Here is a 26,736-nt window from a genome sequence, read left to right as displayed (position 1 = left end):
TCTTCTACACAGGGCCTTCTAGCCAAGGATCTCAGAGTGCCGTACAGACATGTGAGTATGATCTTAATGCCTGTCTGGAGTGGGTGATGGGGGAGGAGAAAGAAGGGAGAGGTTTTAAAGTTGAGCAACCAGGACTACATAAACTAGTAAATGATGAATATCCCCTTATTTTTCAAAAAGAGAATGGCTTTAGCCTAAAATTAAAACACACAGCTACCCTCTCTGTACCTAATCCAGATGAGGGCCTTGTCTAATATCGGCCAAGAGGTCCATGCAACATTCCCTAAATTGGAGGAAACGTTCAAAAGGGCAAAGCGGTGGGTCAGTTTGGGGTTGGGGATGGGAAGGCTAAGACCTTGGGCTTGTCTCCACTGGAAGAGGATTCTTCTGCCGTATATTCTGTATATTATATAATATATTCTGTATATTTCTGTCGAAGATATTGTTTTCTCCTCCATGCCCAGTTTGATTGTGAAAAGGCCTGAGTAAAGCATTGTTCTTATTCTCATTAAAGCTATGCTAACTTTTGTATGAAATTCCTAGTTGGCTGAAGATTACCAGCATAAAGCTGAAACCGATCTGATAGAGAATTCCCTAGGTCAGAGATACCTCTGCGGGTATTCAGTTCCAAATCTAGGAGCAACAAATACTAGGTGTCAGGGTGCTTCTAAGTCCAAAGCAGACTTGAGGACTTTTGGCTTGTGCTGGTAAAAATGACTCTAATTAGGCTTTTTAAAGTTGAAGCTTTTAGTTATTACAAAAATCACTCAAGGGATGGGACCATCTCTAATGAGCTACATATTGATATGTACATACAAAAATTCACTGTATATCCCTCACACTCACTAACAGGGCACCTCTGGCTTTGACATCATGCCCTTGGCCTGCAGGCCTGGCTCACTCTCCTTGTATCAGGAGAGCCTTTAAGCTCTCGGCAGGAGCTATAAATGGTCATTTTTCCATAATGCCAGCAGGTATGGTAAAAGTGAGCTTGGGAAGAAGCACCTTTCTTGGCAGGAGCCAAGACCTGGGGGGGAAGGATGGGGATGTCTGGTCAAATGTGCCTGCTTTCAAGGGGGCTCTAAATACAGAAGAGGATTTTTCGCGGGACTTCGTTGTGAGCATCTCCAAAGTCAAAAGCCATTCACCCTCAAGAACTGGCCTCCTTCTCAGAGGGCTCATGCACCCTGCTGGAGCCACGCTCCAAGTATTTGCTGTTCCCGGAGCCTGGCTTACACACATGTTCATGATGCTTACATGCCTACTCTACTACTCTTCTGTTTGGGATTTCCTTCTTGTCTGCTTGGCAAACTGCCACCCTATTCTTCCATGCCCAGTTCTGAAGTTTTTATGAAGCCTTGAGTAATCACTCCCTGGGCAAAATGAATCACCACCTCTTCTGTGTTCTCACTTACGGTGTACAGCATTTACGTTGCGTAAGTTGGTGACTTGTCTTTTTTCTGTTTTTAGTCTCTCTTACTAGGTCAGGTTCTCTTTAAGGTCCGAGAGAACCAAGAACTTGCCTTACTTGTCTGGTTTAATGGTGTGATGTGGAGGTTAGAGAATGGGCTCTGGAACCGCACTACCTGGTTGGCTTTTTTCCCTAGCTCTACGACTTCTCTGATTCAGTTTCCTCATCTGTGAAATGGGCAAATCCGACACCTGGCTTGCAGAGCCATCGTGAGAAGTAAATGAATTCATCTATGTAAACCACTTCAGAAAAAGAGTAGCTGGCATATTGTGTTAGCTGCTGCTGCTTATTGTTATTGCCCCTTTGACCTGACACAGTGTCTAGCCCAACATTTATCAGCTGCTCAATACATGTGGTTGAATGAACGAGTTAATGAAACAGCGTTAGTACTTTTTTAAAAGAACACCTACCTATTCTCAGAGATAAAAACAAATTCGAAACTTATTCTTAATACAAACTGGCACATTCTTTTTGTTTTAAAATATGCCTCACTTTAAGAGAAAACACAGAGATCTTAAAATTTCAAAACAATTGCTTATTACACGTTTTGATATAGAGAGCTTTATTTGAATATTTCCTTTAATATAGATACAGATGGTTAGCTGCTTAACACATGGATATCTCTTCAAACAAACAATGCTGAAAAGTTAAGCCCTGCTGTCTGCCAAAGTCCACCCATTCATATTTAACATTATAACGCAGATCAATAAAAGGAGAGGGGCGCCTGGGTGGCGTAGCAGGTTAAGCATCGGACTCTTGATTTTTGACTCAGGTCATGCTCTTAGGGTTGTGAGATCGAGCCCCACGTCAGGCTCCATGCTCAGCGGGGAGTCTGCTTAAGATTCTCCCTCTCCCTCTGCGTGCCGCCCCCCCCAGCTCTCTAAAAAATAAATAAATAAGTCTTAAAAAAAATAAATAAAAGGAGACTGTTCAAATTAACAAAATTTGATTTAAATATTTTTTTTCCAGGAAAAATAGGACTGTCACACTGGGTCAGACCAGCATTTTGCTTGGAAAGCATCCAAAATGATGTTTTGTGGGAGGGCATGGATGATGTCGCCTCAGAAAGTTAGAAACAGACACATTGGTTTCTCCCCACCATGTGAATAGTGCCTGGTGTGTTCTTCTCCAGCAGGAAGTGAGCCTGCACATTTGATGACTGGGGAGGACCCGGCCAACACCTTTAGAAAGAGCCCTTCTGACCCGCAATCACATTTTTTCCTTTGGGCTTGTCCATTTCAAGTCCAGGAGAAGGGAAGTGCCGGGCAGTAATTTGCTGTTCTATTGCCCTTCTTCCTAGACCTCCAGGAGTTACATTTGTAGCTGTTCTTATTTAACATTTATTAAGGGTCTCGATGGGCTGTGTCTCTGTGTTAGCTACAGGCATCCCTTTAAACAGGCTATGGTGATGTGAAGCCTGGCTCAGCTCAGAACATCTCCAGAAAGACTCTCTCTTGCTCAGGGTTCCGCACGGAAAAGAAAAGCTAAGCCAGCCGGTCCCCTGTGGGAGTCCACGCCCCCCGCCCCCCCCACCCGTGCAGCCCAGCAATCCCACCACCCACCACCCCACCACTGGCGCTGCACAGAGGAGACTGGCTGATAGTGGGGGCACGGGCGTGCTAAGTGGTTGTAACTGGGGACTGGAGGCAGAGGACAAAGTGGGGAGGAGAGTGACATGGAAGGACTGTAGGAGGGAAAATGGAATCAAGTGCAGGTGGGGGGTAGTGTAAGAGGTACATTTGCCCTCCGGTTGCAAAGGGAGTAGATGGCTATTAATAAAGAGATAGAGGCCAGGTGGAGAGGTGCGGGCAGGGCCTGATTGCTGGGGACATGTAATTGGTCTCCCTCCTGGCTTAATGCTCGGCTCTGGTGAGCTCTCCCAGATGTTTTTCTGTTGCCATGGTGGCTGGGCCGGGGTAATGGTCTCGGAGCAGGAGAGACGAGGCCACAGAAGGCTTTTTGCTCTGTTTGAATACTGATTACAGGAGCTTCGCATTTGGTGCATCTGGAGCACTTTTGTAATGGGTTTTTAAACTTTTCCATCATCTGCATGCAGGGTTAGCTTTTGCTCTCCACAAAGCCTGCGGGCACTCAAATTATAAAGATAAATCCATGCCTTCTACAGTGGGGCTGTGGGGCCACTTATTCTCTGAGAATTAGTGTGGGTGTGTGTGTGTGGGAGGGGTGTTACTAAGCAGGAAAAGAGGGGGAGGAAAAGGGGGGGAAGTGACAAAACAGGGGGATCTTTATGGGTCACCTGTAGGGGAGGTTCAATGTGTAGGGACTTTATTTATAGTAAAACCCCTTAAGGAAATAGCATGTCAATTTGAGAGTAAAATTATATAAAAAATATAAAATGAATATACTCCCCTTTCCCCAGTCCAAGTGTCTGAGGATCAGGCACCTGCAGGGAGCTTCAGATTCCTACCAGGGGCCAGAAAGCCATAACCCAGAGGCCCTGGGAGGTAGGCAGTAATGGCACGAAACTTCCATCTGTGCCTAGCGTTCCTGGATCATCAAGGCCGTGAAAGCTTGCCAACCCTCAGGAAATGACAACAGCTCCCAGCTTCCAGGAGCTCAGTTCTCGGTGGCTGCTGGCTGTGTTTCCTTGATGGGGACCTGCATTTCTGCAGGCCTGCCGAAAAGAGACCTCTGCTTGCCAAGGATCGGGAACATTTGACTATTCGGTGGACCTCTGCAAAGTGGTTTGCTCCTTGATGGTTTTCACATCATAGAAGGTGCTAGGGGCCTATGTTATCCACTCACGTGGCATGACTGCCTCTTTCTCTGGATGCATTGGTTCCCCTGCCAAACAAAACAGAGCTGGAGCTGGGGCAATGCGCCTTGATTCTTGCCACACGTTCATCTGGAGTCTGATGGGCATTTGACAGTCTGTTACCTGGTTCTCACCTCAACCACAGCAACACAGAGCAGGTTTCCTCAGAGCTTCGATTTTACGATATTACGAAGTCCAAAACCGGGTGTGAATTTAATCCGCGTTGGACCATCCAGATTAAGACCTCAGTTAACACCAGATTAAGGTTAATTATTGCTCCCTTAAAAATGCAATTTGAAGTCATCTCTTGTGTTTGTAAAGGAGATTTCAGCTGTTGTTGAAATAAAAAGTTGTTATGGACAGTGAAAGCTAACATGGCCTTTATTTTTTTTTCTCTTTAGGTGAACTGGGAAGTGAAAACAACAAAGTGTAAGTCCCCACTACCTCTGACCCAGCTCAGTAAGGACAAAGATATCAGGGAGAGGAGCAGATTAGAAAGCCATCTGCTTTTTATGGGTTTTTGTTCTGACACCCTTGAGGGACCCTTGAGGGGCCTCTTGCTTCCTGGGCCCTGGGAGAGGGCCCTGAGCAGCCTACGGGGATGCTCGCTAGGCCCCCAACCTCAATTCAGTGGGGAGTCTGGGTGAAGAACAGGATCCTCTTCAGAAAAAACTAAATCTTTTTGACTACTACCAGTTCCAAATGCATCGTAGTTCAATATTCTGACACTGGGTGTATTTCAAGGACATCGGTTCGTTTACTCTGGTTAAACATTTTATCACCAGGAAAGATATGTTCCCTGGTATTAAAGGAGGAGAGCACTGGTAGAAGCCTAAAGTTCATGTGGCAGAACCATGGTGGGGTGGGAGGGAGAAAAGGAATGGAGGCGGAGAGGAAGGAAGGGTGGTGCAGGGAGAGAGAGAGGGAGGGAGGAGAAGGAAGGGAAAGATAGGGAGGGGGGGGGGGAGAGAGAGAGAGAACAAGATTCCACCAGAAGATTGTTCTGGGGCCCTGTCACCACCCCCGCCCCAGCTTTTCCCCTAGCAACCTTGCTTGTTTAGACACTTGGCTCACTTCCTCTCCACGGTGTCACGCCCATACTGTGGTTCAGAGCTGGTGGTCCTCCTCCCCAACCCCATTTACATTAACCAGGGGCTTCTTTCCCATAATTGTGGGCTCTGAGCCCTGAGAAGTGAGTGCGGTGGGTTTCTGAAAGCAAGGGCTCTATTTCTCCATGACAGAAAAGCCTGGGAATTGAAAGGAGAAGTGAGGAAAGCAACCTGTTCACAGTGGCTTCTTGACCTGGGGCACAGATCAGAAACCTCAAAGAAAGGGAAATGAAATTAAGCAAGGCTAAAATGCTCAACAGGGCAACTCCCCAGAGGATCCTCACGGTGGAAGCCTGTTGGCCCAACGTTGTCCCTTCTGGGGGGCAGTCAGGGTCTCCTGGGCTCCCCTTGAGCTGTGTGCCCTCCGTCTTTGGATCAGCGATAGAGGAAGGTTTATTTTAGTTCTAGCCTTTCCTCCTTTTAGAGTTTGGTACGTGTGAATAGGGCAACCCCCCGCCCCCCATCTGCCCTGGAGTGTCACACACGACCTCAAGTTCACCTTTCTCCCACTCAGCATTCCAGCCTCTCCCAAAAGGAAACTCTGCCCAACACACTTCTTTTTGTTTTAACACGATTTTTGCTCTCTCTCTAGCCCCATTTTTGAGGAAGACACGCCCTCTGTTATGGAAATCGAAATGGAAGAGCTTGACAAGTGGATGAACAGCATGAATAGAAATGGTACGGTCACCTGAAGTTCTTTTTTTGTCTTCTCTAATATGAGAAGACTGTCAGAGTTTCAGAAATACCCCGTAAATCCTGGAGTGTGTCAGGGTGAGCCCAAGCCACATTAGATCTGGAGCATGCAGACCGTGAACCTGGGTCTGACCATCGTTAAAGACTCCATTTGATTAGGCCATCACTTGGTGCCCTTGGTTTTTATTCTTGTACAAGCTTTTCAAATGGCCTCTTTAAAGAAGCCAATGGTCTTTTTTCAAACAAGGACCTCTTCAGGTCCAAATTATCTGGAAAAGGTTAGCGTCTGGCATTACCTTATATATGGTAGCATTTAGAGATCTACGATTTTAATCTGTATATGGTATAAAACTTTACCACATATAGTTTACATAGATCCGTGCTGTCCAGGACAATAGATGCTAGCCACATGTGGCTATTTAAATTAAAATTTTAAAAAATGAAATAAAGTTAAAAATTTTGTTCGTCAGTCACTCTAGACACATTTTGAGTACTCAGTTGCCACTTGAGGCTCATAACTACTCTATTATACAGCACAGATCTAGAACATTTCCATCATATAGAAAGTTCTATTGGACAACACCAATATAGTAGTATTATAAATATTCCCATGAACTTGTTGATATCTGGCAGTAATTGTATGTGTTCTTTACTTTTCATTGAATCAATGTTCAGATTTAAAAATGATGTTAGCTGTTTTTTTTTCCTTTTTAAAGTTCCGTTTAAAAAGTCAATAAGTTATTTTAATGCTCGGATTAAATTAATAAGATCCAGTATTTATATTATCATATCATTCGTATTTTTCACATTCGTCTTTAAAAAATACTCTGGGGTCTGTCAGATTCAACAATAGTGAAGTCCAAATCCAGATACCTGTTATTAGAATTACTGTACCAGAGACTTATCAACATAAGCTTTCCAGAAGATTAGAACCATTCAATGAACTTGTATACTTTTGAACAGAACCATTTTTCATAGCCCAGTATGGAGGAAAGAATGGCTCTGTAGAACACTTAAGGATAGGGGCGGGTCACTGAGATAATCCTGAAGGTAGTTTCATTTTGTTATTTTTAGTTTATAAAATATACCTACATAATAGAATTTGGAAAATGCAAAAAAAAAAAAAGTAGAAAGAAGAAAAGAATATACCACCCAAAGATAACCTCTCTTAATCATTTGCCATATTTCCTTTTGTGCCTGGGATCATTGTAATACAAAATCAGGGTCCTATTACACTCACTAAACCAGAAACCTGGAAAAAGGCCTTTCTTTTTAACAACCATAGCAAACAGTTATTTTGACACATACGTGATGGAGCCGATGGATTTTGTTTTTCCTTAAAAATAAGTGGGGCCTAATAGGAGGGAACTCTGACGACTTTAAGAAGGTTAGTTGTTCCTCACTTTACCTGCTGCTTTTTGATGGGGCATCCTGACTGAAATCATTCTGCAGGCACGTCAGGACTCCGGTAAAGCTATTTTATTCCAGTGTCTAACCTGCAACATGCAGGTTCTAGCTTTTGAGCAACAGTGCGGTTCTTCAGGGCCTGAATAACCAAGCAGTGATGAATTGTGCCCTTTCCAACAGGGCCAGAGGCATGTTGAAGTCTTGTATCTGTGCTTCTGATGCTTTTTCCATTTGAAGAGCCTTGCCATCATTAATCTTTTAACCTCTGGAACTCCCTAGTGAGGCCATTTCTGCACAAGTAACCATACAGATCAGGGAAATGTGATGCTCAAATGTAAGAGTTTTGTGGATAGAAAATAGAATTTTGGTGACTAACAATGAGTTTGCTTTTTTTCTGTCCTAGCGGACTGTGAATGTTTACCTACTTTAAAGGAAGAAAAAGAATCAAACCACAACCCAAGGTACTTCTAGTTTCCGCTTTTGATGAGAGGTGTGTGGGGGAGGAGAGGGGAGACCACAGTAGAGCCCTTTTGCTTATCGTCTCTGTGCCTGTAGATTTTATGTGACAATTTACATGGGTATATGTGTGTGTCATGTGGAGAAAAGAAAGTGTGAGTTATGGCAAAGAGGAAAATGTAAAGTAAATATCCTAGTGACTCCATCTTTAGAAGTGGATTAGTATTGGCATTTTTCTTGCGCTTCTAAAGAGACACTGTTGTGTCGGCTTCCATTTTAGTCATAAAACTGTGATTATAACAAACTAGAGGTTTGTTTAGCTTGGATGAAGAGATGTTTGGTAAGGAAAACAGATGGAAGTGGCCATCTTAAAGGGGATAACTGTAAATAAGACTGAGCAAAATGAACATATTAAAAAAAACAAAAAAACCCAAAACCCCACCTGGATTGGATTGTTTGTTTAGGAGAGAAATTAAATGAGAATTTGATAAACATATTCCATCCTACCACTAGGTGGCTCTGCCTGATAGAAGATTTTGGCGTCTAGGGCTTGGCGTTATTCAGCACACCATAATCTTGTTTAAATGTTGTTCTCTTTTGTGAGGATGGAAATGACCAGGTTTGGGGTGTTTTTGATCAGAGAATTGTTTGGTCAGGACGCGAGAAGTGTCACAGGAGAAAGGATTGATGATGCAGCAGCTCGGGGACTTGTCCCACAGGGCGGCACGGTGATTTGGGGGGCGCCAAGTTGTTGGTAGGGGTGACTCAGAGGGGATCGGGGAGCAGAGAACGTGACTGAGCCCGTGACTGAGACTGTACACTTCTGTGGGAATAAATAGAAGAAACTTTCAGAGCAGGATAAACACTCCCTCCGTGTTAACCAAAGTTCCTGTGCCAGTCATCTTAAATGTTTCCAGAATGCAGTCACTTGTCACTGGGCAGTCCCTGAGGCTGGAGCATCACAGGGGAAGACTGATAGTCGATAGTGAGGCAGTCAGATGTTTGTCTTCTGAACCCTTATTCTGCACCTTTCCCTCAACCTCATCTGAGAGGTGGTCACCCCACATCTCACACATCAGGCCCCCACAGTCCTACTGAGGCAATCCTCAGCTTTGACGTGGAAATTCACTTCGTATTGAAGATTTCAGTCATTATTATCTCTCCAGGTATCTGCATGTTAAAAATTCATCACTGGCTCAGAAAAGATTCTATACTATTTAAATGAGATGCCAGATATTAACAAGCAGACGAAAGAAAAGAAAATGTTAGGGGGAGTATCACGAAGGAAATGACAAAGGAGTATTCTCTCCACATTTTAATCTTACCTAAAATTGAGTCATTGTGTATGTTCAGTGTGGGGCTCACCCACATCACCACTGAAACCCTATAAATACCTTGTTAGTGTGTCTCTGACCGGCACCCTCAACTGATGCGAAACATCGTGGTTTTTATGTACCTGCCTCTTGATCTTTGAAATTATTGGCAACATAGAAGAAACTGAATGTTAGAGGATTGTATGGTTGTGAAAGCATCTTAGAAATCACATTTTCTGAAATATTGAAAGATTAGTCTTGGTAATAAGCTCGAGCTCACTTCTGCCTGTACGACAAAAAGGCTTACCGTATTTGGAGGGCTGCTTTATGCTAAACTATTGTTTTTAAGGTGCATGTCTACATTCCTGCATTGGTCCAGAACAATCTGGCTTCAATTCACAGGATGACAGTCTGGCTTCACCCCGTTCCCTCTCAGTGAAGCCGGCACCGGCTTATGGAACCAACAGTGGCAAGTCCCAAGGCTTTGGTACTATAGGTACTTTCTGATTACTCAGAGAGCAGTACAAGATTGTAAAGCAAATCTAGTTTTTAGTCACTAAAAACTCAGAAAGATACAAAGCACTTGGAACAAAGCCTGCCACAGAATAAACTCTCAAGAAGTATTGGTATTATTATTATTTTTAAAGGTTTTATTTATTTATTTGTCAGAGAGAAAGAGAGAGAGAGAGAGAGCGCACGAGCAGGGGGAGTGGCAGGCAGAGATGGAAGCGGGCTCCCCGCTGAGCAGGAGCCTGGCAGGAACTGGATCCCAGGACCCCAAGATCTTGAACTGAGCCAAAGGCAGACACTTAACCCACGGAGCCACCCAGACATCCCTGGTATTATTAGTAGTAACTTAAAATTGATATACATAAATTCACTGCCTCTTGGGCTAAGGAGCCCGGGTCCAAGGGCCCAGGCACATCCATATTAGTGGATGGGGCATTAAAAAAAAAAAGGCTTTCTATTTTAGAGCAGTTTCAGGTGTACAGCAAAATGAGCAGAAATTACAGAGAGTTCCCATATACTCCCAACCCCCACACACGCACAGCCTCCTAGACTATTGGAGTCCCACACCAGGGGGGTACATTGGTTACAATCAGCTAACGTACGTTGACACATCATTATCCCCAAAGTTCCCCATTGGCTTTTACGTCTGCGACTCATCCTTCCTCTACCATTCAAGTAGTGTGCAGGGGAACGCAATGCTTCAGAAAGTGCATAACAGTCACTGGAGAGTGAGCTTAGTAGAAAACACACGTCTCGATCCTCTTGCTACATTAAGACTTCCAGAACCCATTTAAAGGGTTCAATCCTTCTTGATGCTAGAAAGACACCCTTACACGGAACCTCTGTTATATATAAAGTCCATGTGCTTCTGGAAAAAGGACTCAATCTGGTCACCACCCTGCCCTTAATGCACCGCACTGGGTGTGAAGACTTTTCTCATTAGGGTCCATAGTCTCAGGTCTTGCAGGTCTTTTCCCGCATATCCCATTGGCCAGCCATTGTTCATTACTTTGCCCTGTCCTCATGGAATGGACATTTTCCTTTATGCTATGGAATCTAACATTTAGCACAGGACTTTCATAAGGGCCAGAGACATACAAAGCACTCTGGGAAATGTATACTATGGTTTTCATGTTTTTAGAAAATCAATAAGGAAATTATCTTTCTTTTTTTTTTTTTTTAAAGATTTTATTTATTTATTTGACAGAGAGAAACACAGCAAGAGAGGGAACACAAGCAGGGGGAGTGGGAGAGGGAGAAGCAGGCTTCCCCGTGGAGCAGGGAGCCCGATGTGGGGCTCAATCCCAGGACCCTGGGATCATGACCCGAGCCGAAGGCAGACGCTTAACGACTGAGCCACCCAGGTGCCCTGGAAATTCTCTTTCTTGAAGGAATTGTGGAGGAGGGGGAATTTGACGTTATTTCCTACCTTAGCATTTTCCCCCAATTCTTGTCTGCTACGGGTGAGGCATTGTGAGAGTAGCGGTGGAAGAGTGGTGTTGGTGGCATAGTGTCCAGGGGGTATGGCGGGGCAGTGGGAGGTGGGGAGAGGTCTGCCCTGGAGGTGAAGAGAATCTCATCAGTGCGTTGTTAAACTTTGCCAGCACTTGGTGATAACAGAAAGCAGATCTGCTGAGTTGGTTTTATTATTGTTTAAATTCTCGGTAAAGAATGCGTTCCCTTATTGTCTACCCCAACCCTTCCAGCACCTTCCTGAATGCTGCTAGATAGTTGTACCCACATGGAGGATAGAATCCCTTTCATCGCAGTGCTTAAGGTCTAGGCAGCCTGTCCCTTCTTCCCGAGGCCTTTATAGTTGGACAATTTCCTGCAAGTGCAGTGTTTGTCTCTGCAAGCTTAGGTGAATAACCACAGAAAAGGAATCGCAAATATTAGCCAAGTGTCCATCTTCTTTCCCTTTATGCCAATTGGCCGCAGTGATGAGTTTATATTGAGAAATAGCATTGGGGAAGACAAGGGGAAAAATCGATTTGGTTCCATCCAAGTGGATTTAGAATTTTGAAAACACATTTATAACAAAAAATAATAAGACATTTATACAGCATTTTATACATACCAGAAGCCTAGTACTATCACCTAGGAAGTTAGCTAGTCGGGGTAAATAACAGCATACCTGTTCTGGTTTTGTAATAATTCTATTGTTTACTTTATGATTCATGTCTGAGCTCAATGACATAAAAATGGATCACTTCAATATTTCTCAGGAAAATCCAGGTTAGTTTAACAAAGAATTTTGTGAATTTCTTCCTGTTTCTGCTCTTCTCTGTCTTTTTTTTTTTTTTTTGAAAAGTATGATTGTTGATGTAGTTTTACAAAATATATTTACTGAACACCCAATATGTGCCTGGCGTGGTCCACATCATGCCAGTTCAACCAGTTAAAATGAAATAATCTGTATGAGTAAACCTGGAATCAGAGAGGTTAAGTGACTTGTCCAATTTACACAACAAGTTTATGACAAAACTCAATGTATCTTTTAAAACTACATTTTCATTTACTTTTATTAATTGGTTAAGATAAGAGATATTCCACAAATTAAAAGACAAATTAGAGATTAAAAAATAGAAGGGACACTCAGCAGCAAGGAAGGCAGCCACCATGAGGCTAATACATGACAGTATCTGGTGGATGACGTATCCATCACCTCGTGCAGTCATTGACAAGACTGAACCATTAATTGTGAGAAAACAGCAGGTTCGGTGAACTGTTTTGGCCTTTCCACTCAAGTAAATCTTTGTGGCCACTTCTGGTTATTTTCTTTATGAGTTTCTTTCCTTTTTTCCTTTCTAGTCTCTCAAAAGTCCTTTAAAACGCAACAAGTATTCAATAGGAAGTATGTTGAGTGGCAACTGGTTTCCCTCAAATCTGAGCTCTGTTTTATGAGGGATACAAAGTAACATATGAGGGGCACAAAGTAACCGCTTATAATCCTGCAGGATGATAACCTCAAATAACATTGTTGAAATGCAGGTGTGTGTGTGCACGTGCATGTGTGCGTGCGCGTGTGCATGTGGTGGTGAGGGAAGATGTATTAAATTTAATAAACCACGGCATTGCTTGAAGAGTGGCCCAGATTATGTCTGCCGTGGTCATGATCTATGTGTGTTGGATGAATTTTAGGCCCGGCTGTGATGTTAGCCAGATGTGTGACCTCTATAATTCCCCCCGCGGGGGCCAGGCCCCTTTCGGGAAGGAGAAGGGAGGTTATACTGATGAAGAGAAAGGGAGCATGATCGAATTGTTACGTGACTTTGTGCTATACTGAGCTCTGCGTTGCCCCAAGTTACGGAGCATCATGACATGAGAAAGGTTTGATTCAGGCTTATTGCCATCTTCGGAGCTAGGGAACGTTGGCCGTGGTCACACGGAGGGAGCGCTAGAAGATAAACTGGTCAGGAGACCAAACGAGGCTGATCTGCTCCCGCCTGCGACCCGGGGGCAGTTAGGAAACGAGGTGTTCAGAGTGGCCTCTGTCCTCGTTTCGCTGCTGGCGCGAACCATGAGAGACGATGGACTCTGAAAAACAAACAGGGTTCTGGAGGGGAGGGGGTGGGAGGATGGGTTAGCCTGGTGGTGGGTATTGAGGAGGGCATGTTCTGCATGGAGCACTGGGTGTTGTGCACAAACAATGAATCATGGAACACTTCATCTAAAACGAATGATGTAATGCATGGGGATTAACATAAGAAAAAAAATAAATAAAAATAAATAAAAAATAAATAAAAAATAAAAAATAAACACTTTCTTAAAAATCATAAGATGATGCTTTGTCATCAGTTCAATTTGTTTTTACAGTTTGTAGGCCTGTCACTATAAAGGCTTTTGGGGAAGCTGTCCCACATGCTTAAAATATCTCTGTAACACTTGGAGAAAAATTGCTGGCTAATGCCACTGTCACCGGCCAGACGCCGGAGCCGCCAGAATTAACACGGAGGCAGGCACAGAGGTTTGAGGCAGGACCCCTGAGTTTATTTGTTGCGATCGTGGGGCAGTTTGCCAAGGTATTTTTCACTGGAAACTCTAGGATTTGCCAGCGTTAAACACGCCCGGGCTTCCTTGATCAGTTCGCAGAGATGACAGCAGGGAACACGTCTAACTAAATGAAGGGATGTGCGAGCGAAAGAGAATGCCTCCAGGCTCAGGTGGGGGCCAGATCCCGGGGCGCGGACTTCCTCCCAGGGAAAACGGGCATGTGAGAGTTGCGACACTAGGCATGACCCGGTGCCCCACAGCTGCAGCAACTGGGGTCCGCTTTGGGAGCGTCTTGTGTGGCAGGCCCCGTGCCCTGCTCACCGATCCCAGCGCTGAGCGGAGCAGTGAGTGCCGCCTGTGAGCTCCCGGGCTCTTTGGTGCTCGCAGGGAACAGTTTGGGTTGGTGAGCCTTCCAAATGCCCGTAGGGTGTTCTCCACGGACCCCCTGTAAGTACTTTCTCCTCGGAAATGGAAAGTGTGTTTTTGGAAGATGGTTTCTGAAAGCCTTTGGATGTTTGAAGCCGTGTTGAGCCAACAAACATTTGCTTGCATAGAATCTGCAAAATCAGAAGAACCTACGGTCATGGGTTTGTATGTCAGGCCGGTAGTGTGACTCATTCTTTTTTTTTTTTTTTTTTTAAGATTTTATTTATTTATTTGACGGAGAGAGAGAGAGCAAAAGGAAGGGGAGCGGCAGGGGGAGGGAGAGGGAGAAGCAGGCTTTCTGAGGAGCAGGGAGCCCGACGTGGGACTCGATCCCAGAACCCTGGGATCATGACCTGAGCCGAGGGCAGCCGCTTAACCAACTGAGCCACCCAGGCGCCCCTCACTTATTCTTTACAACAACCCTATAAAGTGCATGGCATTGTTATGTATGTTTTGCGGGTGGGAGGAAGACAGAAAACTTAGGCCAAGAAAGGTGCCCTTGCCCAAGGTCACCCAGCAAGGAAGTGGCTGAGCCCTGATTCAAGCTCTGGCCATCTGACGCTGTGCTCTTACCTACCATGTAGAAGAACCTCTGGTAGCACATCCAACACGTGCACGACCATAAACGCAACGCGAGCCGCGAAATACCGAGGCATAAACTTAACCAAAAAAATGCATGGCGTAATGTAAAAAGAAATTGTTCAGTTTTATGGAGGGACATAAAAGATTCTTAAAAATAGACAGAGACATACTGTACTCCTGAAAGACTCCACATTGTAATGATTAAAATTTAGAGTTGTCGCATGCTTTAGATTAAAATAGACTCCAAATAAGTTTAAATGTTGAAAAAAGAAAAAAAGTCCAGAAAAAATGTAGATAAATATTATTATAACTTTAAGGTGGGGATGGGTCGAAAGCATGCCACACAAGTTAAAAACCGTATCAGAAAAGCACAGATGTACAGATGCCCGGGTGGCTCAGTCGGTTAAGCATCCAGCTCTTGATTTTGGCTCAGGTCTTGATCTCAGGGTTGTGGGATGGAGCCCCACGCGGGGCTCCATGCTCAGCGGGGAGTCTGCTAGAGAGTCTCTCTCTCCCTTTCCATCTGCCCCTCCCCCCCCACTCGCACACACTCTCACTCTCTAAAATAAACAAATCTTTTTTAAAAAAGCATAGATTTGAGCTACATTAAAAACTCAAAATTTCTCTACTTCAAAAAACACAATAAATAGAATCAGAAGGAAGAGGAAAACTGGGGAAAAGCATTTGCAAAATATATATATAATGAACAAAAATTATCATTCTTAATACATGAACCAATAAAAAGATAATAGTCCCATTTTAAATATGAGTAAAAAGTATCAATAAGGAATTTAGCAAAAGAAGAAGTCAAAATTACCAATAGAGCTTTAAAAAAAATGTTTACTTCTCTTAGAAATCATTAAAAAGTAAAGGTAAATATGATACTATTTTCACCTACTGGATCAATAAAAAATGAGAATAATACTATCCAGTATTGGAAAGGATGTGGGGAAAGGAAATCTCCCTAAAGAAAGTGTGGGGAGGAAGGTAAACTGTGCAAAATGTCTAGGGAAGGGGGTAATTTGACAATGGGCTGTTCAAGCTTTAAAATGGCATACATTTTAACCTGGCAATTCCTCTTCTAGGTATGTTTAGGCAAAGGTAACAGTTGGAAGTGTGCAAAGATTTTTTAATACTAAATAAAAACTAAAAATCAGAAATAGTCTACATGTTTAACCATAAGGATATAGTTTAAAAAAATGGTTTTTGGTCTGGTGACACAATGGAAGTCTCTGTAGCCACTAAAAAGATATGGTATATTTATTAGCAAGGAATGATGTCTGTATGTGAATGAAGGTGAGAAAAGCAGATTACAGCATGAAATGCATCATATGATCCCATTTTTGTACCAAAAAAAAAATGTATATCATCATCAAAAGAAGGAAGTTGGGAAGAGTACACACCAAGATATTAACTGTGGTAAGATTGTTAGTATTTTTGTTTTGCTTATTTGTATTTATTTTTTCAACAAAGACTACGGATTGGTTTTATAATACTTTAAAAAATCACTTCTATTTGGACAGCTGGATGCAGATCAGTGCGGTAGACAAAAGAGGGCTTGCGCCCGTAGCTATCCAGCTTTGTGTTATATTCTGCTTAGGGTGGCTGAAATCTCAAGGTAAGGCCGCAGAAGGAAAGAGACTTATGTGCTATAGAGATGAACTCCTAGATCTTAGAAATAATATCCTGCTACCACCCAATTTCCAGGAAATGGAAACTCCTTGCCCAGTTTAAGAGTAGTTCAGGGTCACTGAAGTGAAGGGGTGGTTACATCTGCTCTTTGGCTGAAAAATGTCTTAATTTTCCTTCCATCAGCTTTCCATTTCAAATAAGTTTTGCCACGGAAGTTGTCTTTTATTCACAACTGTCCGCCTCCTCTTTTCCCATCGATTGCCCATCCTTAATCACAGCTTCTTCCCTCCGTCTTCACGACACAAACACAAACACATAACCGGACACACAATGTCTCCCCTCTCCTTCCATGGATAGATCTATTTATCTATCAGATTGCTTCAGTCTTTTTGGAAACACATGCTGTTTCCCTGAGCAGGAGAGCTCTGAAATAGGAGTCAGAAGAATCTAGTCGGTTGCAGACTATCGACGCCTGTGAGCGAAGAAGATACGAGGTTCTGTTGGTTATTATCATTCAGGCCCTTTCTTGGAGACAAAGGTCACTTCGAGTAGGGATGTTCTGGAACTTGAGCGATGGGGCACAAAACTGAAAGAAGAAGCGGGAGGAGAGGTAGAGTGGCCTGCTTTCCAGGAGATGGGGGTGGAGGCACAGCCTCACTGGGGAAAAGCTGCAGAGCCAGATATGTGGCCAAGATAGCCAAGTTAGGAACAAAAGCACAAGTTAGCCAGCCAGCGCAGTCATGTCCCAATCCGATGCCCATGATCTATGTCTCCTCACACCCCGAGGTGCCTAATGATTGGATTCTAAATGACAGCGAGAAGGTGCCTCCAGATCCTTTGTGGATATGAGCAAATTGGGCTTTTGAAAACTCGCCAGGACCACAAACTCCTGAGAAAAAAACAACACATGGAAATTTTTGTAAAAAAAGCAATTTGGCATCGATTCATAGAGAATGGGATTAGATTTAATTAAAGAGGGGAACCCCCAACTCCATCTGGTTCTCTCCACATCAGCACTAGGGAGGGATATTAGAGCAAGAGCTAGGGATTATTTCTTGGCTTTCATGGATTTCCTCCTCAGGGATCAAATATAAATTCCAAACCAACCTTTGTTTCAGAAATCGTAAGCTGGACACTCTGGGCTGCCTGACTGTTTATGTTTTCTTGAGTCACCTCCATAGTGGAGTGACCAGCTCTCAGTAGCTTCTTGGAAATACACGATTGTTCTGTTTTTTACAGTGACAATGAATCCTGAAGCTGAATGGTGCTAATGTTTTCCAAGAGAAGCGGCCCGGGAGGGAGCCCGCCGAGCCTGCCAACAGAGGATGAAGAGGATGCGAATTTAATTAATTTCAAATCAACATAGACACAAGAACCTTTTGCTGTTTCTTCCAACGCCCACTCTTCCTAATGATGGCATCACCTGTCCTTGGAAGAATGCACGATTGAGAAGCACCAGGAAGAGGCTTGGCTGCCGTCCAGGGTGGCCTCTGAGAAAAGGAGGAGCCACGTGGTTTTCACCTCTCATCAGGGCCACTTCCCTTCTCTGGGCCAACCTTTATGCTGCCTGTATTCATTCTGGCCAGCTCTCTAGGTCTTTGTTATCTTTCTGCTTCATTCCTTGGAGTTTAAATCAGGAAGCTGTTTCATATATGGCTTCCTTCGGGGCCACCTTATTACCTAATTAGCTCTGGATAATTTCCTCTGATTAGTCAAGTCCTCTGATAGGTCATCTGCATTCGGCAGGAACTTTCCTCCAGGCGAGTTACATCATGGAAAAGACAGAAAACAAAGCGAGTGTTTCACCCTACACGTCATCCCCAGGGGCTCGGTAAACTCATCTACCTGCCCAGGAGGTATACTGAGAGAGTCCACCCGCCCAAGGAGATGCTGTTTGGTGCCTTGTGGACTCTGAGTTGGCCAGACCCCTTGGGACCTTCTCGGAGGAACAGGAATCTTCAATGAGAGAGCAAAGTGATTTCCTTCTCAGCTAAAATCACCTGCTTGTTCACATTTCCCAAAGCTCATTCTTGCTCTCACCACACCTCCCTTACCCATGGTATGTGAATAGGACATGTGCACAGGGGGATCGGCTGTCAACCTTCTATGTTTCTGAGATCTTTACAGTCATTTGAAACAAACAGAATAGGAATAGGAAACACCTGCGTGTGTAGCAGATTTCACTCAGTGCACTTTCCTGTCAAGCTGGGACAAGCCTCGCGTCCTACTCAACGCAGCTCTCCAGGAGGCCACTATCAGTCCATCAGAGAGGACATTCTCTGCCGTATTTGGTGACACCCTTTACAAGAAGCAATGGTGCAGAGTGCAGAAGGGCCTGCTTATCATTCCCATTCACGTAAAATCAATCCTCATTTCATCCTGAATTTTCTACTCCCAACCTTTAAAGCAATCTAGTACATTGGGAGTCCTCAGGTCTTCTACAACGGCTGATGTTTTATTCCAGGAAAGAAGTAAATAATGAAAACTTTATTTATTTTCCTCTTTACATATAAACTGAGGGGAGATGAGATTCACCAAACATTTGCTGCTGAATTTGGGGTCTTGAAAGGCTGCCTTAATGTGTAACAAAAACTGCCCTTCTCCTCCCTTTTGGATCCTTCTGGCATACTCGCCTTCTGAACTGTGCCCACAGTTTTAAAGGCGGAGTTCCAAAGCCAGGGAGATCTTTCCACACAATGAAAGAAAACTATCTGGTTGTGTTTAACCACTGCTATCCTGCTATCCTGAGACCTCATAGAGCTTTGGTAAAAGAGTGTTCATGGTATATAATTTCAACAGATTTGTCTGTCATAGTCTTCTTAGCACATCCTAATATGACATTTTTGTTTTCACTTCTGTTCTGCACATTCATATTCCACTTGTGGTCCACAATGACTCCCAGATATTTATGCCAAAATTGCCATTTTCTGAATCATCTTTTCTGCCTGTTTTGTTACTTTGTTTCTTCTCAACATTTTGACTCTCAGGAGAGTCTCAGATTGCTTCTTTCTCTCCCCAGGTATCCAAGATTTTTGGTGAATACTGAGGCTTGTAAATTTTATCCAAGACTATCAAATAATGTGACTTTAGAAGTTTAGAGACCTAGGGGCACCTGGGTGGCTCAGTTGGTTAAGCGACTGCCTTTGGCTCAGGTCATGATCCTGGAGTCCCTGGATCGAGTCCCGCATCGGGCTCCCTGCTCGGCGGGGGGTCTGCTTCGTCCTCTGACCCTATCCCCTCTCATGTGTTCTCTCTCTCTCAAATAAATAAATAAAATCTTTAAAAAAAAAAAAAAGAAGTTTAGAGACCTAGAAGGGGTCTTGGAATCTTATTTTGATGAAACAATATTTTATGATACGATAAAAATATTCTCACTCGGTATTTAAAATCATGTCAAATTCCAGAAGAAGCAAGTTTCAGCAGCATGTCATTCAATTTATGTCTGAAAAATGTACTAACCTCTATAATTGCACAGTATAGAAAGCATTTTTTTAAAGGTAGTTTTTTCTGGCAAGATATATGAACCAAAGCAGTGAAGGGTCAATCCTAGCACCCTATATCTTGTATTACTGTTCAATCAATAGGTATCATATATTTATGATAATTTTAAGACTTGCTTTTAAACTCAAAGTTAATTTTATGTTTCAGATTATTGTTTGTAAACATCTAACTAATTTTCTCTTAATTGGGTAGCCAATCAGAACAAAATCTGACTTTGGAATATTTTAAAGATATGTAAGTGTCACTGCATTTTTTGTACATTTTAAGCAAACCAGGTTAACAATATTGTTGAGTCAAACTTCTCAGGAAACTTGTTTTAATAAATATGTAAGAATATCAACCTGTTACTCTTAACTCAGTAATGTGACTCCTCCTTCTGGGGAGCTCACTGGTATCCAAACACAGGGATGCAGCATGGATCAAACTTCATATCCATGGTGGAGGGTGGGAGGAGGCAAATGCCTCTAACAATGTAAATGGATGCTTTAAAAATACTTTTGTCTATTTTTAAATTTTGGTTGTTTAAAATATCAATTCGCACCATCTCTGGAAGGAGGCCCCTATCATGAGTAAACAGAAAATATAGACTTTAGTTTCAATTTCTGTCAGAATTCATACGAGTTCTGAATGTACTGGAGTGATAAGACACAGTTACATATTAGGAAGACACTGCTGAAATTCCCATTGTGGGGAAAACATTGAAACTTTATGCTAAATTTACCCATGCTATGTTTTTACACTCAGAAGATACTCAGGATGAATTCTGGGGTTCCACTTAACAGGTTCAACAGGAAGGCCAGAGTAGCTTCACTCATAGATTACATTTCTTCAATCTTAAAGTAACCAGGGGAGTCACTATGTAATAGTGTGGACTGGAATTAGTCAAAGTGGTTATTAATTATTATAATCCAAACAATGAATTGCCTAAATTTGTTTGTTTGTCTGAGCAGCTCTTTGATATTACCTTGGAACTCTCCCATCTGATACCAAAATTTTATTTTCCTCTTAGTCCTTTTGGGGGTGGCTATTTGTAGATACGCAGTGGGTTTTTTGGTTTCTTTTGGGTTTTGCCCTATTACCTTTTCTAAAAAACATGTCATATTCACAGAATAGTGATCCATACAGTTATATAAAATAAAACTTTTTAAAATCGATTCTATAGATACTCTAAGCTCTTTTTGAAATATTTTAAGAAGTTAAATTTCTAAACCAAAGTACATCCAGTAACATGAAGACTTTAATTTCAGTGCTGTACAAGTTTAGAAATACAACACTGAACTGTTTAAGGCAACCAAAGGTGAATGGATTCTCTTCAGTTGGACTTCAGGTGTAGAGGGCTCAGGTAATCATGTTCCTCACTTCCCATCACAGTATCATCTCTGGCCTTTGGTACTTTATAAATAAGTAATTGGACCTTTTACAAAAAGCATATTCTTCACATTTTTCACTTCTTTGGTCTGCATGGCAAGAATTAAATGAATGATACATAGAAACTACAAATAGTAAGCAACATTTTTTTCAGTGTAGATATCAGTGGTGAGTAATCACCATATTACTCTGACTTAGGTGAAACCCCTGAAATTGTAAATAACATCAAGAACTTAGGGAAACTCTTTGTGTTTAATAAATGTCAGCTTTCAGAAAGAGCGGATAATGTGGTTTGCCAACAAGTTAAAAAATAATCTGGTAGGTCTTTAGTAATTTAGCATGTATGTATCTTGTTTTTAAAGTTAAGTGAAAATAATGTAAAAAACTACTTTATTAGATGCTCTCATTTTTCAAGCAGTATGAAGTATTTCCTCAGAAGGTCAGTAAGATCATCAGATGTTGTAGAAATTCTACCTTCCAATGTAGAAATTCTACCTTGGAAGCCTCATGTGAGAAAGGGCCCCATCACTACTGATTAAGAACTGATTTGCAGAACTACTCAAGTTGTTTTTTTTGTTTTTCTTTTTGTTCGTTTTCAGAGAGGAAGGGGAGAGGGGAGGGGCGGAGGGAGAGGGAGAGAGAGAATCCCAAGCAGGCTCCATGCCCAGCAGGGAGCCCAGCATGGAGTTTGACCTCACAACCCTGAGATCACGACCTGAGCTGAAATCAAAAGTTGGTGGCTCAACCAACTGAGCCATCCAGGCGCCCCACAACTACTAAAGTTTTAAGACTGATTAAAGGTTTTAGGGTTTTTTCTCTTGCCTTGTATGCTGAGAATCATATATATAATAATATTTTTCCTTTACAGCTTATGGCTTTAGAAATATCAGATATACATGTGTATATGTATAAATTGCTCTATTCTCAGCTGCATGATTTTTTATAAAAAAAAAATGAGCGAGTCCATACCAGTTTGTATGCTATATTGTTCAATCAGCAGTGATCGACTTAAAAGCATTTCTAAATTTAATTGAAAAATAAAGCACTGTAAGATAGGAGTAAAGAATATCTTTGACTTTAGTTTCTATGTAATTAATGTATATTAACATTTAAAATAAATGTTTATTTGAAGGTAAGGTATTTGTTTATTAAAAATGTTGTTGTAAAGGGGTGAATTAAACATCTTTTAAAGGAAAATTCTTTTAATTTAACTTCTGTGACTATGAAAAAGAAGGATTGTTACCTTTGATAATTATGCTCTTTTGATCCATATACCTTTTTAAATAAATGAAGCAATGCCAATTTTAAAAGTTCTTATAGGATTGAAACTGCTTTATACAAAATTATCTACCCTAAAAATTAATTGGATTTTCTACATATCTAAAAGATATTATAACACATTCTTGTCTTTTTTCTTTGCAAAATATTTTTAAATTGAGAAATGAAATTTTAATTGTCTATGGAATGTAATTTTTAGAAGTATTTTTAGTAAAAATAGAAAAATCTCAGAGCTGAAGCCTTCTCTTTGTCCTGATTACTCACTTTTCTTTGTGCCTTTAATTCTAATTTCATTTTCTACACATTGACATTATAAAAGTTAGAGCAAGGCTGACAGGCAGGTTCACCACATACAGATCGTATGAAGACACCTTTGAATAAGAATGCGTTCTTGCAGGTCACAAAAACTAGTCAGCACATTGACAAACAATGAGCAGAAAGATCCCCCCTCCAGGTTAAAGTAAAACCTGGTCACTTATGGCACTGTTATACCCCTAGAGTCTGTGGCAGGGCTATTTCCTTCCTATTTCAACCAGAATGACTAAGGGACTGAAGTGATGGGACAGATCAGCCTCGAGACAGCTTGAACCCAAAAAGCAGGCGGTCTCACAGCATTAGGGAAATGAGACTGAGAGAGAACAATAATACTAACTGTAACTAGCATCTATTGTGTGTATCAGCTAGGAATTAAGTTCAGCCTCTAATAGTAGACACACAAAACACAATTGTTTTAAGCAAGAGCTTTTCTTCTCATACATGAAAGAGTACAGAGGTAAGCTGATGTGGTAACTCCATGGTCACCTGGGACCTGGGTCCTTCTGACCCTCCCCGCTCCATGGGGCAGAGCTCCCGTCCTCCAGGTGGCCATGGGAAGCAAATGCTCCAGCATCACGGTCGCAAGGAGGAGAGAAAGGGAACCAGAGCAGGGGGGAGCCACTTGAAAGAACTTTCCTGCCAGTGCATTGAAACAACTAGGCCTACATCTCATTAGCCAGCCTATCTGCCAGGCAGCAGGGAACAGTGGTCTCCGGGGTTGGCACATTAGCTCATCCCACAATAAGGTTCTGCTACCCAAAGCACTGAGAGAATATTGGGTATCCGAAGAGGTAGCAATCTGGGCCATAGGGGTTAAGCACTTATTATGTATCATCTCATTTTAATCCTCACCATATACTTTTAAGATCGGGTTAGAGAACTCATGATCTTGTCCCATGTCTTCCCAACTCCAGAGCACATGCTTTAAACTACTACACTGAACCGCCTGCCCAGTAATAAACAGTAGGAGAATGTTTAAGAGGGAGTCAGTCATTGTCAAGGAGGCCCATCGGTGGGCATGATCAGACGAGAAGTAACGGAAGCTGCGGGCTGGTGGGGAAGGAAGGACCGCACCCAGTGCCAGGGGGAATGGTATATCATGCTGAGAAAAAGGAGCCAGGGGTTGGAATAGGGGGGATAAGGGGAAAAACCTAGTTTTTGGACCTAGGTACTGGTAAGGATTTGCTCACTGAGTGAAAAAATAAAATCCCACTTACTGGAGCTGAAGTCAACAGGATAGTGGTTGTCCTCTTTAAGGTTGCAATAGAGAGGTATGCCCAGGTACTCTCAAATACAGGTGGTTAGTGCGAGCATGTGAGAATGTAGAGTTGCTTGAAAGATCACCTCTTCAACAGCCATAATCACTGTGCTTTCAGAACAGCCAACCCTGGCAGGTACATAGCACTTGTGTGGAAGAGGAAAAGCAGCATTGTTTGAGGTTTTCCCTGAGCTCAAGAGTCCCACCTCTGGAAGCATTCATACTTCGCAAGAGAGAAAAATCTGATTGAATTGGCATTTGGTCCATGCATTGCTGCCTAACTACTTAAAACTTAGTAGCTGAAACCAAAACCAAAACCAAACCAAACCAAACCAAACCAAACCAAAACAACAACAAAAACAGAACCAAAAAACTTAGTAGCTTAAACCAGCAACAGTCATTTGTTTTGCCCAGGAGTCTGCAATTCGGGTGGGACTCATTGGGAATAGCTCATCCCTGTTCCACATGGCATCAGCTGGGCGACTGAACTGGGGCTAGGGGACCCGCCTTCACATGGCTCACCCCCATGGCTGGCAAGCTGATACCAGTTGTTTGATGGGAACCCAGCCAGGTCTGTGGGCCAGGGGCCTTGGTTCCTACCACATAGTCCTCTCCATAGCTGTCACACAATATGGTAGCTGGGTTTCAAGAGCAAATATCCCAAGAGGACGAAGTGGAAGGACATGGCATTTTTATCAGCTAGACTCAGAAGTCACATATCATCACTTCTGCCATCCTCTGTCATTTGAAGCCGTCAGAAAGTTCAAGGGGGAGAGGACATCAGCACTACCATCAGTGTCAAGAGCAAGTGGGATAAAAGATATGTTACAGGCATTTTGGAAAACATCATCTGCCAAAATTGGCGTGGCCCCATGTCATCCAGAGGAAATACAATAGGCAAGCTCACATCGAGTGTCCTCAGGAATATTTGACCTCCCTTGAGTCCAGTGCCTGTATGGCTGTCTTTGGCTTAGACATACATCCCTGGTCGTAATTTTTGGTAGGTTTCACCACCTCCATGAGGCCCGAGACACAGCGTAGAACAAGCTGTGGGGGGAGCAGACACATAGAAACCTATGCCTATTCTCAGTACATAAGGTTATAATGGGAACAGATTCGATTGTGAGCACCTTGAGCATGGGGATTAAAAACCATTAGGCATCTCTGTGTCCTGAACAGAGCTTGGCACTAGGAAATGCTCAATTATCATGGGAAAACCAATCACCTACTAAGAGTCACTGTACTGCCCTTACTCAGTATCAGGTCCGTCTTTATCATCAGTGACAACAGGACCCAAATAGAGAATTGCTTATTGTCCATTATCATTTTCTTCCCAAGTTTCCAGTTCCACTGTGTTTCCCTCACCTTCCAGCTAATAGTTTCTGATGCCGTTTTTAATCTTTATTTGAAATTGTGCTATTGTGTGTGCTTTTTGTTTTTAGCTGTCTTAAATCCAATCTGGAAGGTGGCAGAGAACGATCATAATTGAACTAGCAAGCAAATGGAGGTGGAGGAGAAAAGGTGGGGATTTGGAGGGGAAGGAACACGAGGGGGGAGCCCAGCAGATCACTGAAATCCTCTCAGCAGCTCTTTTTGCTCAGCTCTGGGCTCCCCTTCTTTGCTGTCTAGACTGTGCATGGGGAAAGGAAATGCAAGTTTTATTGATAAAAAGAGTCAATGATCTATTTTAGGTGAGGATACAAGCAAGATACAAACTGTTTCTTCCCTGGATGGGAAGACAGATGAACAAAATAAGAGGTGCTGTAAATTCTTCTTGAAAGTTCTCCAGCCAGCACTAAATATAGATGAAGCCAACTAAGCCAGCTAATGGGGCAAGATGGTAAATTATGGGACCCATTTATTTCTCACCTCCATGAATCTGTACGGAAATTCCTCCATCTTGTTACATGTGGTGACTGATGACTTTTCATCTCATGGGAATTTGCCTTTCTGTCTGTAACACACCCCTGTTCCTTTCAAGATGAACCTCCATCCTTCCTCTCTGCTTATAATGCCCAACACTCTATCTTGAGGGACCGGGGATAGATATATCTGGGGAAGCAGCCAAATGAATTAATGTCAGGATCTGTGTTCTGAGTGGGGCTAGAGCATGAACAAGGGGAACACAGTGGTCTGGGGAAGGGGGTGGGGAGTATGTGAGGAAAAACTCTTAGGGAGTTCTTTGGTTCAACAGATGAAACAAAGATAAGTTGTGAAGACCAAAGGGGCAGGATAGGAATAAAAATCTGGAACACAAATCTGAGGCAGGAGTTAGACAGAAGCAGACTAGAAAGTGTTGGGAGTGAGGAGACGAGGAAGGTTCTGGGTGACTTCCACAATGGAGCTGAGCTGTGCAGAGTCTGCTTTCATTGGCCACTGGAAGCACAGGGAATGGCAGTCAGCCTGGCTTCATGGTGGAAGGGCAGAAAGGACACACAATAATACCTTCTCTATGGCAGAGTTGCATGTCCTCCCTGTTAAGTTGAGAAACTCAGTTCTAGAGAGACAGCATGAATTTTAAACCCTGGGCTAGGATTCATGCTCCCACAGCACTGGGACATACCCTGACTCCTATCAGATTTGTGGGAGCTAACTGGATTGTCTGAGAAGGGGCAGACCACCTACATCTCTCGTCAGATCCAGAGGAG

The 26,736-nt window shown here is 42.8% G+C and overlaps 1 protein-coding gene across 3 annotated transcripts in view; it reads left to right on the top strand.

The window, feature by feature from the left end:
- Positions 1 to 26,736, top strand: part of TMEM154 (transmembrane protein 154) — a 56,765-nt gene that overhangs the window by 20,283 nt on the left and 9,746 nt on the right. For 2 of the 3 annotated variants that reach the window (XM_064585176.1, XM_064585175.1), the window contains 4 exons: positions 13 to 51; positions 4,649 to 4,676; positions 5,949 to 6,034; positions 7,860 to 7,917. In XM_064585176.1, the coding sequence (XP_064441246.1) occupies positions 13 to 51; positions 4,649 to 4,676; positions 5,949 to 6,034; positions 7,860 to 7,917 (211 nt within the window). Of the gene's footprint in view, positions 1 to 12; positions 52 to 4,648; positions 4,677 to 5,948; positions 6,035 to 7,859; positions 7,918 to 17,607; positions 22,476 to 26,736 lie in introns of those variants that run through there. The other variant, XM_045880287.3, reaches the window with a different exon arrangement.

Source organism: Mirounga angustirostris, unplaced genomic scaffold (assembly GCF_029215605.1).
Source record: "Mirounga angustirostris isolate CCGP_5_RB_7025 unplaced genomic scaffold, mMirAng1.0.hap1 SCAF_2, whole genome shotgun sequence".
NCBI lineage: Eukaryota > Metazoa > Chordata > Mammalia > Carnivora > Phocidae > Mirounga > Mirounga angustirostris.
This window is presented reverse-complemented; position numbering and strand designations above follow the sequence as displayed.